Source organism: Pristiophorus japonicus, chromosome 24 (genome assembly GCF_044704955.1).
Source record: "Pristiophorus japonicus isolate sPriJap1 chromosome 24, sPriJap1.hap1, whole genome shotgun sequence".
NCBI classification, from domain to species: domain Eukaryota; kingdom Metazoa; phylum Chordata; class Chondrichthyes; family Pristiophoridae; genus Pristiophorus; species Pristiophorus japonicus.
This window is the reverse complement of record NC_092000.1, coordinates 11120121-11135581: the sequence shown is the minus strand read 5'-3', so window position 1 is coordinate 11135581 and position 15461 is coordinate 11120121. Positions and strand designations below refer to the sequence as shown.

The 15461-nt window shown below is 47.8% G+C and overlaps 1 protein-coding gene across 2 annotated transcripts in view; it reads left to right on the top strand.

The window, feature by feature from the left end:
* LOC139237929 (sialic acid-binding Ig-like lectin 8) overlaps positions 1-15461 on the top strand; it is a 44969-nt gene that overhangs the window by 17108 nt on the left and 12400 nt on the right. For both annotated transcript variants that reach the window (XM_070867248.1, XM_070867247.1), the window contains 3 exons: positions 8695-8748; positions 11711-11788; positions 13243-13311. In XM_070867248.1, coding sequence (XP_070723349.1) covers positions 8695-8748; positions 11711-11788; positions 13243-13311 — 201 coding nt within the window. The remainder of the gene's footprint in view (positions 1-8694; positions 8749-11710; positions 11789-13242; positions 13312-15461) is intronic.

Sequence of the window (15461 nt, the reverse complement as noted above, 5' to 3'; positions counted from 1 at the left end):
CTTCTAGATACGTATGCAACCAGTTGAAGGTTGCCCAATACATTGGCTTGCTGTAACACACAGCTGACCCTGTACGATGAGGCGTCACAAGCTCGCACTAAATGTTTCCATGAGTCATAGTGTAAAATTAACTTATTTCAACATTCCTGACCTTCTCAAAGGCTGTGTCTTGAGATTTGCCCCAAACTCAGCTGTCACCCTTGCATAGCAACATGTGCAAAGGCTCGAACAACGTGCTCAACCCGGGTAGAAAGTTACCGAAATAGTTGAGGAGTCCCAGGAAAGAACGCAGCACCATCACATTCTGTGGTTTGGGTACATTCTTGATGGCCTCTGTCTTTGAGTCCATGGGCCTGATGCCGTCTGCTGCAATCTTTCTCCCCAAAAATTCTGCCGTCAGGAAAACACACTTGGAGCGTTTCAGCCTGAGTCCCACTCTGTCTAGGTGACTTAGAACCTCTTCCAGGTTGTACAGATGTTCGATGGTGTCACGACCAGTGATCAGGATGTCATCTTGAAACACAATGGTGTGCAGAACAGATTTCAGCAAACTCTCCATGTTTCTCTGGAAAATGGCTGCAGCCGAGCGAATCGCGAAAGGGCACCTGTGCTATATAGAAACATAGAAAATAGGTGCAGGAGTAGGCCATTCGGCCCTTCGAGCCTGCACCGCCATTCAATGAGTTCATGGCTGAACATGCAACTTCAGTACCCCATTCCTGCTTTCTCGCCATACCCCTTGATCCCCCTAGTAGTAAGGACTACATCTAACTCCTTTTTGAATATATTTAGTGAATTGGCCTCAACAACTTTCTGTGCTAGAGAATTCCACAGGTTCACCATTCTCTGGGTGAAGAAGTTTCTCCTCATCTCGGTCCTAAATGGCTTACCCCTTATCCTTAGACTGTGACCCCTGGTTCTGGACTTCCCCAACATTGGGAACATTCTTCCTGCATCTAACTTGTCTAAACCCATCAGAATTTTGAACGTTTCTATGAGATCCCCTCTCATTCTTCTGAACTCCAGTGAATACAAGCTCAGTTGATCCAGTCTTTCTTGATATGTCAGTCCCGCCATCCTGGGAATCAGTCTGGTGAACCTTTGCTGCACTCCCTCAATAGCAAGAATGTCCTTCCTCAAGTTAGGAGACCAAAACTGTACACAATACTCCAGGTGTGGCCTCACCAAAGCCCTGTACTCAAATCCCCTGTACTCAAATCCTCTCGCTATGAAGGCCAACATGCCATTTGCTTTCTTAACCGCCTACTGTACCTGCATGCCAACCTTCAATGACTGATGTACCATGACACCCAGGTCTCGTTGCACCTCTCCTTTTCCTAATCTGTCACCATTCAGATAATAGTCCGTCTCTCTCTTTTTACCACCAAAGTGGATAACCTCACATTTATCCACATTATGGGCCCAAGTTTCCACATGATTTGCGCCTGATTTTTAGGAGCAACTGGTGGAGAACGGACTATCTTAGAAATCACAATTCTCCACATTTTTTTTTCTGCAGTTCTAGTCAGGTAGAACAGTTCTACTTTGGAACAGAATTTTTTCTTCAAAAGAGGGCGTGTCCGGCCACTGACGCCTGATTTCAAAGTTTCCACAGTGAAAACGTACTCCGCGGGGGGGGGGGGGGAGGAGGCGCCCGTTCTTCCCGCGGGGGGGGGGGAAGAGGCGTCCGTTCTTTCCCGCGGGGGGGGAGGCGCCCATTCTTCCCGCGGGGGTGGGGGGGGAAGAGGAGGCGCCCATTCTTCCCGCGGGGGTGGGGGGGGAAGAGGAGGCGCCCATTCTTTCCCGCGGGGGGGGGGGAGGCGCCCGTTCTTTCCCGCGGGGGGGGAGGCGCCCATTCTTCCCGCGGGGGTAGGGGGGGAAGAGGAGGCGCCCATTCTTTCCTGCGGGGGGGGGGGGGAGGAGGAGCCCGTTCTTTCCCGCAGGGGGGGGGGGAGGCGCCCGTTCTTCCTGCGGGGGGGCAGGGGAAGGAGACAGTGAGAAGGCTGCAAGTGCTGATGTGCTGATGGCAATGTGCTTTTATTAAAAAAAAATTCAAAAATTAAACAGCTACAAAGAACTACAAAATTGGCCGAGTGCCAATGTTTTTTTCACACTGCGCGAACGCTCCAACGCGTACGCGCAGCGTTGCCGGCTGGAAAAAAACTAATTTAAATAGTACCCGCCCCCTCCCACTTACAAAATCGGCGCGAGTGCAGGCTCCGCCCCCCCTGGGCGCCGTGCCAAGCAGACAAGGAGCTGCAGAACGCTCCAGAATCGCGATTTTGTTTTTAGGCGCCGTTTTAGGCGCGGAAAACGGGCGCCCAGCTCGGAGGGGCGCCCGTTTTTTATCGTGTGGAAACTTGGGCCCATAACTTCATCTGCCATGCATTTGCCCACTCACCTAACCTATCCAAGTCTCTCTGCAGCCTCATAGCATCCTCCTCACAGCTCACGCTGCCACCCAACTTAGTGTCATCCGCAAATTTGGAGATACTACATTTAATCCCCTCGTCTAATGTTCAGCATGTTCAGCCATGAACTCATTGAATGGCGGTGCAGGCTCGAAGGGCCGAATGGCCTACTCCTGCACCTATTTTCTATGTTTCTATGTTTCTAAATCATTAATGTACAATATAAACAGCTGGGGCCCCAGCACAGAACCTTGCGGTACCCCACTAGTCACTGCCTGCCATTCTGAAAAGTACCCATTTACTCCTACTCTTTGCTTCCTGTCTGACAACCAGTTCTCAATCCATGTCAGCACACTACCCCCAATCCCATGTGCTTTAACTTTGCACATTAATCTCTTGTGTGGGACCTTGTCGAAAGCCTTCTGGTTCAACTGGTTCTCCCTTGTCCACTCTACTGGAAACATCCTCAAAAAATTCCAGAAGATTTGTCAAGCATGATTTCCCTTTCAAAAATCCATGCTGACTTGGACCTATCATGTCACCTCTTTCCAAATGCGCTGCTATGACATCCTTAATAATTGATTCCATCATTTTACCCACTATCGATGTCAGGCTGACCGGTCTATAATTCCCTGTGTTCTCTCTGCCTCCTTTTTTTAAAAAGTGGGGTTACATTGGCGAATCTCCACTCCATAGGAACTGATCCAGAGTCTATGGAATGTTGGAAAATGACTGGCAATGCATTCGCTATTTCCAAGACCACCTCCTTAAGTACTCTGGGATGCAGTCCATCAGGCCCTGGGGATTTATCGGCCTTCAATCCCATCAATTTCCCCAACACAATTTCCTGACTAATAAGGATTTCCCTCAGTTCCTCCTTCTTACTAGACCCTCTGACCCCTTTTATATCCTGAAGGTTGTTTGTGTCCTCCTTAGTGAATACCGAACTAAAGTACTTGTTCAATTGGTCTGCCATTTCTTTGTTCCCCGTTATGAATTCCGCTGATTCTGACTGCAGGGGACCTATGTTTGTCTTTACTAACCTTTTTTTCTTTACATATCTATAGAAACTTTTGCAGTCCGTCTTAATGTTCCCTGCAAGCTTCCTCTCGTACTCTATTTTCCCTGCCCTAATCAAACCCTTTGTCCTCCTCTGCTGAGTTCTAAATTTCTCCCAGTCCCCGGGTTCACTGCTATTTCTGGCCAATTTGTATGCCACTTCCTTGGCTTTAATACTATCCCTGATTTCCCTTGATAGCCACGGTTGAGCCACCTTCCCTTTTTTATTTTTACGCCAGACAGGAATGTACAATTGTTGTATTTCATCCATGCGATCTCTAAATGTCTGCCATTGCCCATCCACGGTTAACCCCTTAAGTATCATTCGCCAATCTATCCTAGCCAATTCACGCCTCATACCTTCAAAGTTACCCTTCTTTAAGTTCTGGACCATGGTCTCTGAATTAACTGTTTCATTCACCATCCTAATATAGAATTCCACCATATTATGGTCACTCTTACCCAAGGGGCCTTGCACAATGAGATTGCTAATTAATCCTCTCTCATTACACAACACCCAGTCTAAGATGGCCTCCCCTCTAGTTGGTTCCTCGACATATTGGTCTAGAAAACCATCCCTTATGCACTCCAGGAAATCCTCCTCCACCGTATTGCTTCCAGTTTGGTTAGCCCAATCTATATGCATATTAAAGTCACCCATGATAACTGCTGCACCTTTATTGCATGCACCCCTAATTTCCTGTTTGATGCCCTCCCCAACATCACTACTACTGTTTGGAGGTCTGTACACAACTCCCACTAACGTTTTTTGCCCTTTGGTGTTCTGCAGCTCTACCCATATAGATTCCACATCATCCAAGCTAATGTCCTTCCTAACTATTGCATCAATCTCCTCTTTAACCAGCAATGCTACCCCACCTCCTTTTCCTTTTATTCTATCCTCCCTGAACATTGAATACCCATGGATGTTGAGTTCCCAGCCCTGATCATCATGGAGCCACGTCTCTGTAATCCCAATCACATCATATCTGTTAACATCTATTTGCACAGTTAATTCATCCACCTTATTACGGATACTCCTTGCATTAAGACACAAAGCCTTCAGGCTTGTTTTTTAACACCCTTTGTCCTTTTAGAATTATGATGTAGTGTGGCCCTTTTTGTTTCTTGCCTTTGTTTACTCGGCCTTCCACTATTGCTTTTTACCTTTCTACCATCTGTTTCTGACTCCATATTACTTCGCCCTATCTCGCTACATAGGTTCCCATCCCCCTGCCATATTAGTTTAAACACTCCCGAACTGCATTAGCAAATGTTATCCCTAGGACATCAGTTCCAGTCCTGCCCAAGTGCAGACCGTCCCTTTTGTACAGGTCCCACTTCCCCCAGAACTGCTTCCAATGTCCCAGGAATTTGAATCCCTCCCTCTTGCACCACTGCTCAAGCCACGTATTTATTCTAACTATCCTGCTCCCTCTACTCTGATTAGCACGTGGCACTGGTAGCAATCCAGAGATTACTACCTTTGAGGTCCTACATTTTAATTTAACTCCTAGCTCCCTAAATTCAGCTTGTAGGACCTCTTCCCGCTTCTTACCTATATCGTTGGTACCTACATGTACCACGACAACTGGCTGTTTACCCTCCCTCTCCAGAATGCTCTGCAGCCGCTCCGAGACATCAGGGAGGCAACATACCATCCTGGAGTCTCGGTTGCGGCCGCAGAAACTCCTATCTATTCCCCTTACAATAGAGTCCCCTATCACTATAGCTCTCCAACTCTTTTTCCCACCTTTCTGTGCAGCAGAGCCACCCACGGTGCCATGGCTGCTGGTGCCTTCCCCGGTAAGTCATCTACCCCAACAGTATCCAAAACGGTATATCTGTTTTGGAGGGAGATGACCGCAGGGGACTCCTGCACTACCTTCCTGCTCTTGCCTTGTCTCTTGGTCACCCATTCACTATTTGTCCTAACCCTTACCTGCAGTGTGACCAACTCACTAAATGTGCTATCCACAACATTCTCAGCATCGCGCATGCTCCAGAGTGAGTCCATCCGTAGCTCCAGTGCCGTCATGCGGTCTGTCAGGAGCTGCAGCTGGACACACTTCCCGCACACATAGTAGTCAGGGACACTGGAAGCGTCCCTGACTTCCCACATAGCACAGGAGGAGCATAACACGGGTCCGAGCTCTCCTGCCATGACTTAACCCTTAAATTAATTTACTTACTAAAATTTACTTAAACACCAAACAGCTACTTATTGGTTGGCTGCCAATTAAACCAATCTAAAAGTCAGTCTAAAAGAGAGTTATGCTTACCAGTCGAACAGCTAACCCCTTACCATCTTGGCTGTGACGTCACCTCTCGATTTCGCATCCCTCTCTCTTTGTCTGCAACTGGTTGGGCTGGTCTCTGGGCCTCCGTCTCCTACTCTCGCACTCCTTATTAGCTGCTCTAGTGTCAGCACTGGTAGGAAAAACAAGACAAAACAGCACCTGCCGCCCGAACTCACCCACTTACCAAACTCTCAAATGCCACTCTATGCTGCTGCACTCCGTGCTCTGCACGAGCTGCCTCTTTTTAAACTGTATCTAGGTCAGATGACTCACTACTGGTCAGTCGTTTACAGAACTGGTTTTAACTAGCTGCTAATTACCTCCTACTGGAGAGTTACCTTCGTTTTCTCTGCCTAAACCTGAAAGATTTCCAACTATTTAACTTTTCCCCTTTAAATTAAACTGCTACTTACTTAGAAGCTACTGGCAATTGCCACTAACAATTTACTCCAGCCTCCAAATGGTTTAACGAGAATAACCCTTAAAACTCACCCACTTACCAAACTCACAAATGCCACTCTATGCTGTTGCATTCCGTGCTCTGCACGAGCTGCCTCTTTTTAAAATGTATCTAGGTCAGATGAACAGTCCTTTGTGTGTGCTGATGCACGTCAGTCTTTTCGAAGATTTAGCCAGCTCCTGTGTCAGGTAGGCGGAGGTTAGGTCCAACTTGGTGAACGACTTCCGCCCGCCGCCCCCCCCCCCCCCCCCCCCCCGCTAACGTTGCAAACAGGTCATCTGCCTTGGGCAGCGAGTACTGGTCCTGTAGTGAGACTCGGTTAATCATTACCTTGTAGTCTCCGCAGATTCTGACTGTGCCATCGCTTTTCAACACCGGAACAATTGAACTGGCCCACTCGTTGAACTTGACTGGCGATATGATTCCTTCGCGTTGGAGTCTGTCCAGTTTGATCTCGACTCTCTCCCTCATCATGTATGGAACCGCCCGAGCCTTGTGATGGATGGGCCGTGCTTCAGGGCCTAGATGGATCTGTAACTTGGCGCCTGTGAAGTTGCCGATGCCTGGTTCGAATAGCGAGGGAAACTTGCTCAGCACTTGAGCACACGAGGCGTCATCCACTGAAGATAGTGCTTTGATGTCATTCTAATCTTTTCCAGCCAGCTTCTGCCAAACAGCTTTGGGCCATTGCCTGGAACAATCCACAATGATAGATCATGCACAGCCCCATCATATGATACCTTCACTGCCTCACTTACAATGACTGGTATGAGCTCTTTGGTGTAGGTACGCAGCTTTGCATTAATCGGGCTCAGTTTAGGCCTTTGTGCCTTATTGCCCCACAGTTTCTCGAAAGCCTTCTGGCTCATTATTGACTGACTCGCACCCGTGTCCAACTCCATGGATACTGGAACTCCATTTAATTTGACTTTCAGCATTATAGGAGGGCTCTTGGTGGTGAAGGTATGCACCCCATACATTTCTTCCTCAGGTTGAGTTGCCTGTGCTGCGTGATCCGCGCCGGATCGATCATCCTCTGCCACGTGGTGTGTCGCAGCACGTTTGCACATTCGCTGGAGGTGCCCCATTGTTGTGCAGCCTTTGCACACGTAGTGCTTGAATCGACATTGATGGGCCCGATGATTACCCCCGCAGAGCCAACACGGTGTTAATGGATTCACATTCACTCCCGATGGCGGACTCTGAGTATCACAGGTCTTGCAGCCACAGACGTATAGGCCCTGCCATATGCAGTTCGGCCTGCTCGCGAAATCATTTCATGCACAGTACTTGCCGGTGAGCATCGATGTTGAGAAGATATCTGTTTGGTGTTATCATCCGTGGCCATGCATGCCTGGGCGATCGCGATGGCCCTGTTCAGGTCTAGGGTTTCGGCAGCCAGCAGCTTTTGAAGAATGACCTCGTGGCTGATGCCCAGCACGAAAAAGTCTCGCAGCATTTGCCCCAACGCAGCGCCAAAATCGAAAGGTCCCGCGAGAAGTCTCAGGACGGCGACATAATCCGCCACGCCCTGGCCCCCCGGAGCGATGGTGCGTGTAAAAACGATATCTGGCCATGAGGATACTCTCCTTCGGCTTGAGGTGGTCCCGAACCTCCATGCACAACTCTGTATATTCCTTCTCCATTGGTTTTGTCGGGGTGCGAGCAGATTCTTGATGAGGCCGTATATTTTAGGCCCACAGACGGTGAGAAGAACCGCCCAGCGCTTGACCACATTAGTGACTTCTTCCAGCTCGTTGGCCACGAAGTATTGGTCGAGATGCTCGACGAAGGCTTCCCAATCATCACCCTCTACGAATCTCTCTAATAGTCCAATGGCAGCCATGGTTGTGTGAAGGTTCGTATTCTGTTACTCGTCGCCAATTATTATGTATAGAAGAACTCCATAAGGCTGAGTATTGTGAGCTAAAGTTAGTGTGACCTTAGTCATCTTTATTACAACTCCAGAGTCTAAACAACATGGCAGCCAACCTTTTATACTGGCCCTGCACATGTGTGCAGGTGACCATTAGGACTCCAACAGTCGCGCCCTCTGGTGGTAAGTATTACATAGTTACATACATAACAGTAAGTACCTTGTTGACTTTTATTTTGGAGCTCCACTTGTTCCACATCTTTTTCGGTGAAGCCCGCCAGCCAATGGTGCAGTTAGCCGCGCAAAATCATATTGCCGCTGGTGCTGGAAATCTTCGACCGGCAACGGCTGGCCACACCGGGCGGGTCAGGCAGCAGCCACGGAGAAACTGAATCGGCCATTTCGGCGCTTTGAGGTCCTCAGACCCTTGCTCAGGTGTCCTCGAGAGCTGCAACCTCGACCAACAGACTTCTGTTGCTCCACCAATGCTGCCCGACCTGCCGTGCATCTCCAGCCTGTTGCCCTTTGTATTTACAATCAAGCGGTGGTCGGACAAATCTGTTAATCTTAGTTGCCTCCCTCTTTCAGATCGTAAGGAAGTGCAGAGTGACAGGGCGGCCGGAGGAGGAACCGGTTTACATGGTGAGTGTGAAAGTGAGAGTTACGAACATACGAGCAATGATGGACAGGTAAAGACCATGAGAACATAAGAACATAAGAAATAGGAGCAGAAGTAGGCCACATGGCCCCTCGAGCCTGCTCCACCATTTAATACGATCATGGACTCTGGTCCACTTCCCTGCCCGCTCCCCATAGCTCCTTATTCCCTTATCGGTATTGATAGAGTATTCAAACAGGCTCATTTAGACTTTCTGTGAAAATTCACAGACCCCCAAGTCAAGGCTGCTACGTGCTGCTCAGCATGTTGCATTAACTCATCAATCAACTTGACATTTTCGGACCTTGGGTAGCGAGCCAATAAAACGTTAAAAGACTTTCAATTGAGCCAATAAGGTCAAAGAAGGCGAGTTCTTTTCTGTAAATTGATCCAGGTATAAAGTACAGCCATTTTGACCATGTGTCTCAGTAGAACAAAGAAACTGGCAATCAGCCAGCAGTTTGTTGCTCTCTGCCAGTATTAAAAAGTTAAAACTACCATCGGAGTTCGTATTTCATTGGAAATTAAGAGATCTATCACTGGTCCACTTCCCTGCCCGCTCCCCATAACTCCTTATTCCCTTATCGGTTAAGAAACTGTCTATCTCTGTCTTAAATTTATTCAATGACCCAGCTTCCATAGCTCTGAGGCAGAAAATTCCACAGATTTACAACCCTCTGAGAGAAGAAATTCCTCCTCATCTCAGTTTTAAATGGGCGGCCCCTTATTCTAAGATAATGTCCCCTGGTTCTATTCTCCCCTATCAGTGGAAACATCCTCTCTGCATCCACCTTGTCAAGCCCCCTCATAGTCTTAGACGTTTCGATAAGACCACCTCTCATTCCTCTGAATTCCAATGAGTAGAGGCCCAACGTACTCAACCTTTCCTCATAAGTCAACCCTCTCATCTCCGGAATCAACCTAGTGAACCTTCTCTGAACTGCCTCCAAAGCAAGTATATCCTTTCATAAATATGGAAACCAAAACTGTACTACAGAATTGCGATACCTTGTGTATCACGACATATACACTCCACCCCACCCGATAAATAACATCCATAGACATTCCCCTGTCCACTGAATTTTTTGTGGAGATGATGAAACTAATCAGGTTTGTTAGGCATGACCTACCTTTCACAAATCCATGCTGACTTTCTCTGATCAGCTGAAAATGTTCAAGGTGTTCAGTCACCCTCTCCTTAAGTATAGACACTAGCAATTTCCTGACAACAGATGTTCGGCTAACTGGTCTATAATTCCCTGGTTTCCCTCTCTCCCCATTCTTAAATAGCGGAGTGACATGCGCAATTTTCCAAGGAACGGTTCCTGAATCAAAAGAACCTTGGAAGATTATAGTTGGGACATCTGCATGTGCTCACCTCCATCCTTTAAACCCCTGGGATGGAAAGCATCTGGCCCTGGGGATTTGTCACTCTTTCGTGCCATTATTTTCTTCATTACTATTATTTTATTTTCATTAAGTCCCTGATTTAATATTGTATCTTTGGGATTTCTGGCATGTTATCCTCTTTCTCCACTGTAAATTTCACTACTGCACTGGAGTGTCAGCCTAGATTTTTGTGCTCAAGTCTCTGGTGTGGGACTTGAACCCACAACCTTCTGACTCAAAGGCGAGTGTGCTACCCACTGAGCCACGGCTGACAAACCAAATCGTTAGTTTTCGTGCGCTAACCGAGACTGTGAATATTGGCAAGTTGTTTGACCATTGTCCAGCAACACCTCAATTTCAAAATCCCTCCATGACCTCGCCCCTCGCCGATCTCTATAACCTCCTCCAGCTTCACAAACCACCAAGATCTCGGCACTCCTCCACTTTTGGCCTCTAGCCCATTCCCAAATTTCATGGCTCCACCATTGGAGGCCGTTCCTTCAGCTGCCCCAAGCTCTGGAATTCGCTTCTTAAACCTCTCCGCCTCTCTACCTCTCTCGCCTCTTTTAAGACCCTCTTTAAAACGTGCCTCAATGTCCAAGCTTTTGGTCAACTGTCCTAATATCTCCTTATGTGGCTCAGTGTCAAATTTTGTTTGTTAATGCTCCTGCAAAGCCCCTTAAAACCTTGCGCTACACTAAAGGTGCTATATAAATGCTAATTATTGTTTTGGGGAGGGGAAACCACAGCCAGATATGATCTTGGAATCACCTAATGTGCACACAGACTCATCGAGCAGAACAAATCACTTGATTGCAATCAAAAGCTGATTTTTAACATTTTATTTCCCCACTACTTGTGTCAGCTGGGGCTCAGTGGGCAGCACACTCGCCTGAGTCAGAAGGTTGTGGGTTCAAGTCCCACTCCAGGGACTTGAGCACAAAAATCTAGGCTGACACTCCCAGTGCAGTGCTGAGGGAGTGCTGCACTGTCGGAGATGCCGCCTTTCGGATGAGATGTTAAACCGAGGCCCCGTCTGCTCGCTCAGGTGGACGTAAACGATCCCTTGGTACTATTTCAAAGAAGAGCAGGGGAGTTATCCCTGGTGTCCTGGGGCCAATATTTATCTCTCAATCAACATAACAAAAAAACAGATTATCAGGGCCAATATCACGTTTCTGTGTGTGGGAGCTTGCTGTGCATAAATTGGCTGACGTGTTTCCCACATTACAACAGTGACTACACTTGAAAAGTACTTCATTGGCTGTGAAGTGCTTTGAGACATTCAGTGGTCGTGAAAGGCGCTATATAAATGCAGGTCTTTCTTTCTCCAGCACCATGGGATTAAGCCATTACCCACATGGCTTCCTGCAGGTGAGCAGGACGTGGTGTCCAGTACGGATAGGACAATGTGGGGTTACAACTCGGTCTGTACCTGTCCAGTACTGTTCAGGAAAGCTGCAGATGTGCCCCTGGGGTGCCCACTCACTGATGTGGCTCCATCAATCCCACGATTCAGAATGACTCCCTCACGGTTATGCTTTTCTCCTTTTTAAGGTGCCCTCACGCCCCACCGCTGATGTCTACGACACTCTGAAAAGAGACGAGCCGAAGGAACCCAGCGCCCCGGCAAAGGTAACTCGCAGCGGGCACAATCTGATGGGTGCGGGCATGGGGCAGCGGGCACAACCTGATGGGCACGGGGCTGCGGGCACAATCTGATGGGTGCGGGCATGGGGCAGCGGGCACAATCTGATGGGCACGGGGCTGCGGGCACAATCTGATGGGTGTGGGCACGGGGCTGCGGGCACAATCTGATGGGTGCGGGCATGGGGCAGCGGGCACAATCTGATGGGCACGGGGCTGCGGGCACAATCTGATGGGTGCGGGCACGGGGTAGTAGGCACAATCTGATGGGTGCAGGCCAGCGGGCACAGCCTGATGGGTGCAGGCATGGTTCAGCGGGCACAGTTCAGCAGGCACAGCCTGATGGGCGCTGGCACGGGGCTGCGGGCACAATTTCTCCATCGGCAGAAGTGCCTTCAGCTGCCTGGACCTTAAGCGTTGGAATTTCTTCCCTAAATCTCTCCGTCTCTCTAACTCTCTCTCCTCCATTCTGACCATCTTTAAAACGTGCCTCAATGCCCAAGCTTTTGGTCACCTGTCCTAATATCTCCTTATGTGGCTCGGTGTCAAATTTTGTTTGTTAATGCTCCTCCTGCAAAGCACCTTAAAACCTTACGTTACGTTAAAGGTGCTATATATGTTAATTATTGTTTGAGGGGAGGGAAATTCGCAGCCAAATATGATCTTGGAATCCCCTCATGTAAACACAGACTCATCGAACAGAACAAATCACTTGATTGCAATCAAAAGCTGATTTTTAACATTTTATTTCCCCACTACTTGTGTCAGCTGTGGCTCAGTGGGTAGCACTCTTGCCTCTGAGTCAGAAGGTTGTGGGTTCAAGTCCCACTCCAGAGACTTGAGCACAAAAATCTAGGCTGACATTCCCAGTGCAGTGCTGAGGGAGTGCCGCACTGTCGGAGGTGCCTTCTTTCGGACGAGACGTTAAACCGAGGCCCTGTCTACTCTCTCAGCTGGACGTAAACGATCCCTTGGCACTATTTCAAAGAAGAGCAGGGGAGTTACCCCCGGTGTTCTGGCCAATATTTATCCCTCAATTAGCACAACAAAAAGCAGATTATCTGGGCCATTATCACATTGCTGTGTATGGGAGCTTGCTGTGTGCAAATTGGCTGATGCGTTTCCCACATTACAACAGTGACTACACTTGAAAAGTACTTCATTGGCTTTGAAGTGCTTTGCGACATTCAGTGGTCGTGAAAGGCGCTATATAAATGCAAGTCTTTCTTTCTCCAGCATCATGGGATTAACCCACATGACTTCCTACAGGTGAGCAGGACGTGGTGTCCAGCATGGATGGGACAATGTGGGGTTACAACTCGGTCTGTGCCTGTTCAGGAAAGCTGCAGATGTGCCCCTGGGGTGCCCACTCACTGATGTGGCTCTGTCAAGCCCACGATTCAGAATGACTCCCTCACGGTTATGCTTTTCTCCCTTTTAAGGTGCCCTCTGCTGTGGTCTACGACACTCTGAAAAGAGACGAGCCGAAGGAACCCAGCGCCCCAGCAAAGGTAACTCGCAGCGGGCACAATCTGATGGGTGCAGGCACGGGGCAGCGGGGCTGATGGTGTGTATTTGGCAGGGTTGCTCATAACTCCGAGCAGCTGGGGACAGCTTGAGAAGAGGCTGGGATTGTGATATATTCTTACGACATCATAAACACACACATACAAGGTGGCTCAACAGGAACTTGTCAGGTGACCTAGTCACATGATGCTTTTTTTGCATCAGCAGTTGCATTACCACAGTTGTCCATTAGGCGGTGCTTTATATTACAGGGACCAGCTCACCCGCAGGGAGAGAGTGTGTAGTGAGTCGGCGGGCATGGGGGTGGGTATGGGTGCAGTATGGCATTCAACAAGGTGTGGCTTGGGTGCATTATTCAGGTTGGGGGTGGTTGGTTCTGGAAGGTGTTCAGTGGGCACGGTGAACAGTGTACAGTTTTTGGGGGTGTGTATGCATGATGATTAGTGGGTGAGGTGGATCATGTTATGCTTGGGGGTGGGGCGGTGCCTGATTTGTGTTCAGTGATATTCATATACCGTGATGTAAACCTCCAGGAGCTCCACCCATCCGTTTCCATGGAAACCCAATCTGTATTTCTCCAGATGAATCTGACCCATTTTTTTAACAAGGAAATAAAACCTCACCTAGTGTACGGTGCATAGTTTTGGTCTCCATACCTAAGGAAGGATATCCTTGCCTTCAAGGGGGTGCAACAAAGGTTCACTAGATTAATTCTTGGGATGAGAGATGTCATATCTTAGAGAGCACACACATCACATAGCTTGTAAAATGGCTGCAAGTTCCAGTGACCCCTGACCTGCTGGTCAGGTGACCTGCTCTTTATTAACAGCACTAGCTGCAGTAACACAGGCGTCCACAGTGTGGAGCTACAGACATTGCACTTCTCCCTCCTTAATGAAGAGTTATTATAACAAACAATCATCATACATAACTTGCATGGTTATACATAACAAAGGATATGGACTTATTTTGCCATATTTACAAATCAAGCTTAACCACTTGTTTTCTGTTTCGAAGAGGATACCTTCGCTCTCGAACAGAACCTTCCAAACATGGTGTTGAATTTAAACTCATTCGAGGCTGATCCTGAGGGAAGTTTTCCACCAAGGGATGTCCTTGATTTCCATTTGAACTCTCTCTAACTTCAGACTGTTTGTTTTCCTGACTCGGACTCAGACTTAAATTCTGACTTTCCCTTGGATTTGTTTCCAGTACATTGGATGTAGGATTTGCTACTGGTGTATCAAAACTATCTGATGAGTCAGAAATAATGGAATCGGTCCCACCTTCCATGTCTGTAGATAAAATATGATCAATGTGAACAAACCTAACCTGTCCATTATCAAACATCTTGACCAAATATGTGCGAGGACCACATAACTTCACCACTCTTCCTGGTAACCACTTCACCCATTTAAGGTGATGGCTCTTCACTCTCACCTTCTGATTTAATTTCACACTTCTCTCTTTTACTCTACCTCTATCATGATTCTCTTCCTGTCTTAATTGTGTCTCTTCTACGGATTGTGCCAAGTTTAGTTTTAACAACGAGAATCTGGTTCATGGCTGTCATTTGAGAAACAACTCTGCTGGTCTACCAGTAGTTGTGTGAGGAGTATTACGATACGTTATTAGAAAATTAGCCAATTTGTGGTCCAATGACAACTGTCGTTTCTTTGGATTTGGATCCAACATTTGTTTGATGAGGGCACGTTTTACAATTTGGACAGTGCGCTCTGCTACACCATTCGAAGCAAGGTGGGACCTTGATATGTTTCACACCATTTTTGCTCATGAACTGTGCAAATTCTTCTGACTAAATTGTGGTCCATTATCCGAAACAATTTCAGGCCAAATGAAGAAAATAATCTTCGCAAAATGTCTAATGTTTTACTTGTTGTTTTCCACATTGGAAACACCTCTTCGAATGGCTATCAATCACAATGAACAATTGTTGCCCTTCTAGCTCAGCAAAATCGATATGTAGCCCTTGCCACACCCTGGCTGTAATGGTATTGGTGGTGGTTGCTTGCTTACCGATTGACATGTTGTACATTGACTGACGATGTACTCTGTCTCTTTTTCAAGACCTGGCCACCATAAGTAACTGTGTGCAAAGCAAAACTCTTGGTCA